Below are 2,021 nucleotides of genomic sequence, written 5' to 3' on the forward strand. Positions count from 1 at the left end.
GATAGATAGATAGATAGATAGATAGATAGATAGATAGATAGATAGATAGATAGATAGATAGATAGATTCCGCACAACAGTTGTTCAACAATCACAAAAGAGTTAAGTAAACAATCTAAAACTAGGGCAGTCTGTTAATTATTATTATTATTATTATTATTATTATTATTATTATTATTATTATTATTATTATTATTATTATTATTGTCATTATTATTATTATCATTATTATTATTATTATATTATTATTATTGTCATTATTATACTTTTCAAACAAATGGCAGAGAGTAGAAAGCCTCTGCTCGGGTTCTTTTTCTATTGAAATCATGTCGCAGCCAATGTTGGGCTAGAAGAAGTCTTAGCTGGTATCCGCTTACGAACGCGCATTAGGAAATGCCGGAAGCCGCCTACCATCACAAGGATCTACACCGGAAGTCAAAGTCCTCAAGGTCTCTGAGGGGAGGCGGCCAGAGGGGAGGCTGCCAGAGGCGATGCATTACTAGTCGGGGGAGACTAGAGACAGAGCAGGTGAAAAGGAGTTGCAGGGCGAGAGTTGAGATAGGGCTAAAGAGAGAGAAAGAGAGAGGGAGGGATTTTATATATATATAAGGAGGAGGAACACGAAGGGTAAGAGTGGAGGAGGAGGCGGTGGTGATGGTGGAGGGGGAGAGGAATGGGCATGGGAGGTGGAGAAGGAGGAGGAGAAGGAGAAGGAGAAGGAGAAGGAGAGGAATGAAGAGGTGGAGGAGGAAGAGGAGAAGGAAGGAGAGGGGGAGTGAGTGTGAGGGGAGGTGAACGGGATGGATGAGAAGGAGGGAGAGGTGGAGGAGAGGAATGGGCATGGGGAGGTGGAGAAGAAGGAGGAGGAGAAGGAGAGGGATGAAAATGTGGAGGAGGAACGGGAGAAGAAATGAGGAGGGAGAGTGAGTGTGAGGGGAGGGGAACGAGGAGGGTGGGGAGAAAAAGGAGGTGGAAGAGAAGGGAAAGAAGAGGGTGAAAAGGAGAGGAGGGGGCAAAAGGAAGAGAAGGAGGAGGAGGAGGAGGAGAAGAAGGGGGAGGTGGATTAGAGGGGGAGGGGGGCAGAAGGAGATGAGGAGGAGGGGGAACAGAGGGTGTTGGTGAGGATGATGACGATGATGATCTTGTAAATGAAAATAATAAATATTGATTAGGGCATTCTTCTTGTTTACCTTTACCGACCGAGAATTACCCAAAGACCTTCCTTTCCTACTCTCCTTCTTCCACGATGACGATAATAAAGAAACTTCACCTCATTAAACCAATCAGTGCTCAGCGGAGAAATGCTTATGACATGTCCTACTTTTTCTTACCTTCTGTCATTCTGAGGATCTGTTTAGCCTTTTTTTCTTTTTTTTAAAATAGTAAATGACGTTTATTGCGTTCATATGTTTCTCTTCACTCAAAGCTCACCTCGTTAAACCAGTCAGGGTTCGGGGGCGTTGCTGTCGCGGCCGCTGATGTCACCACAGTTCTTTCGGGTTTGACTCGTTGATCCCCTGTTGTCCAGCCACTGCTGGGAAGTTTTCCCATGACCCCGTGACCTCCGACCTTGCTGGAGATGACGTAGACAATCCCATGAGGGTCCACAAGCATTGTGTCACAGTTTGGCTCCGCCCACCTGCAATATAAAACGGAACGTCTTCTACTCCATTTCAGAACGTGTATACAGGCATGTTTTTAGTTTGTTTGTTTGTTTGTTTGCTTGTTTGTTTTGTTTTTTTTTGGGGGGAAAAGGGTTAGTGGGTTGTGAAAAACACCTAGATTTATATAAACAGCAAACTCAACCCGTGGTTAAAAGGGTATAACACGCAAATTTGTAAACATCTGTAACAGAGACAAATGTACTCACGTAAACTTGAGTTCCCCATCGATGGGCAGCTGTTGATCCCCGAGGGTAGCGGGTTCCTTCACCCTGTAGATGATGTTTCTTGGGGGCGGGGCATAGCTCTGGTAGCCCGTGTCAGCCAGGTAGATACACGAGTCGGAGGAGCCTGAGGGATG

At 45.1% G+C, this 2,021-nt stretch overlaps 1 protein-coding gene across 1 annotated transcript in view; it reads right to left on the reverse strand.

Annotated features, from left to right (window-relative positions):
- Nucleotides 1–443: 443 nt before the first annotated feature.
- The window catches only part of LOC101846828, a 7,480-nt gene continuing 5,902 nt past the window's right edge, over nucleotides 444–2,021 (reverse strand). Inside the window, exons 5-7 of the mRNA XM_005103344.3 lie at nucleotides 1,870–2,011; nucleotides 1,431–1,638; nucleotides 444–512 (exon numbers count right to left, since the gene is read on the reverse strand). Of these exons, the coding sequence (XP_005103401.1) occupies nucleotides 444–512; nucleotides 1,431–1,638; nucleotides 1,870–2,011 (419 nt within the window). The remainder of the gene's footprint in view (nucleotides 513–1,430; nucleotides 1,639–1,869; nucleotides 2,012–2,021) is intronic.

Source organism: Aplysia californica, unplaced genomic scaffold (assembly GCF_000002075.1).
Source record: "Aplysia californica isolate F4 #8 unplaced genomic scaffold, AplCal3.0 scaffold00368, whole genome shotgun sequence".
Lineage (NCBI taxonomy): Eukaryota > Metazoa > Mollusca > Gastropoda > Aplysiida > Aplysiidae > Aplysia > Aplysia californica.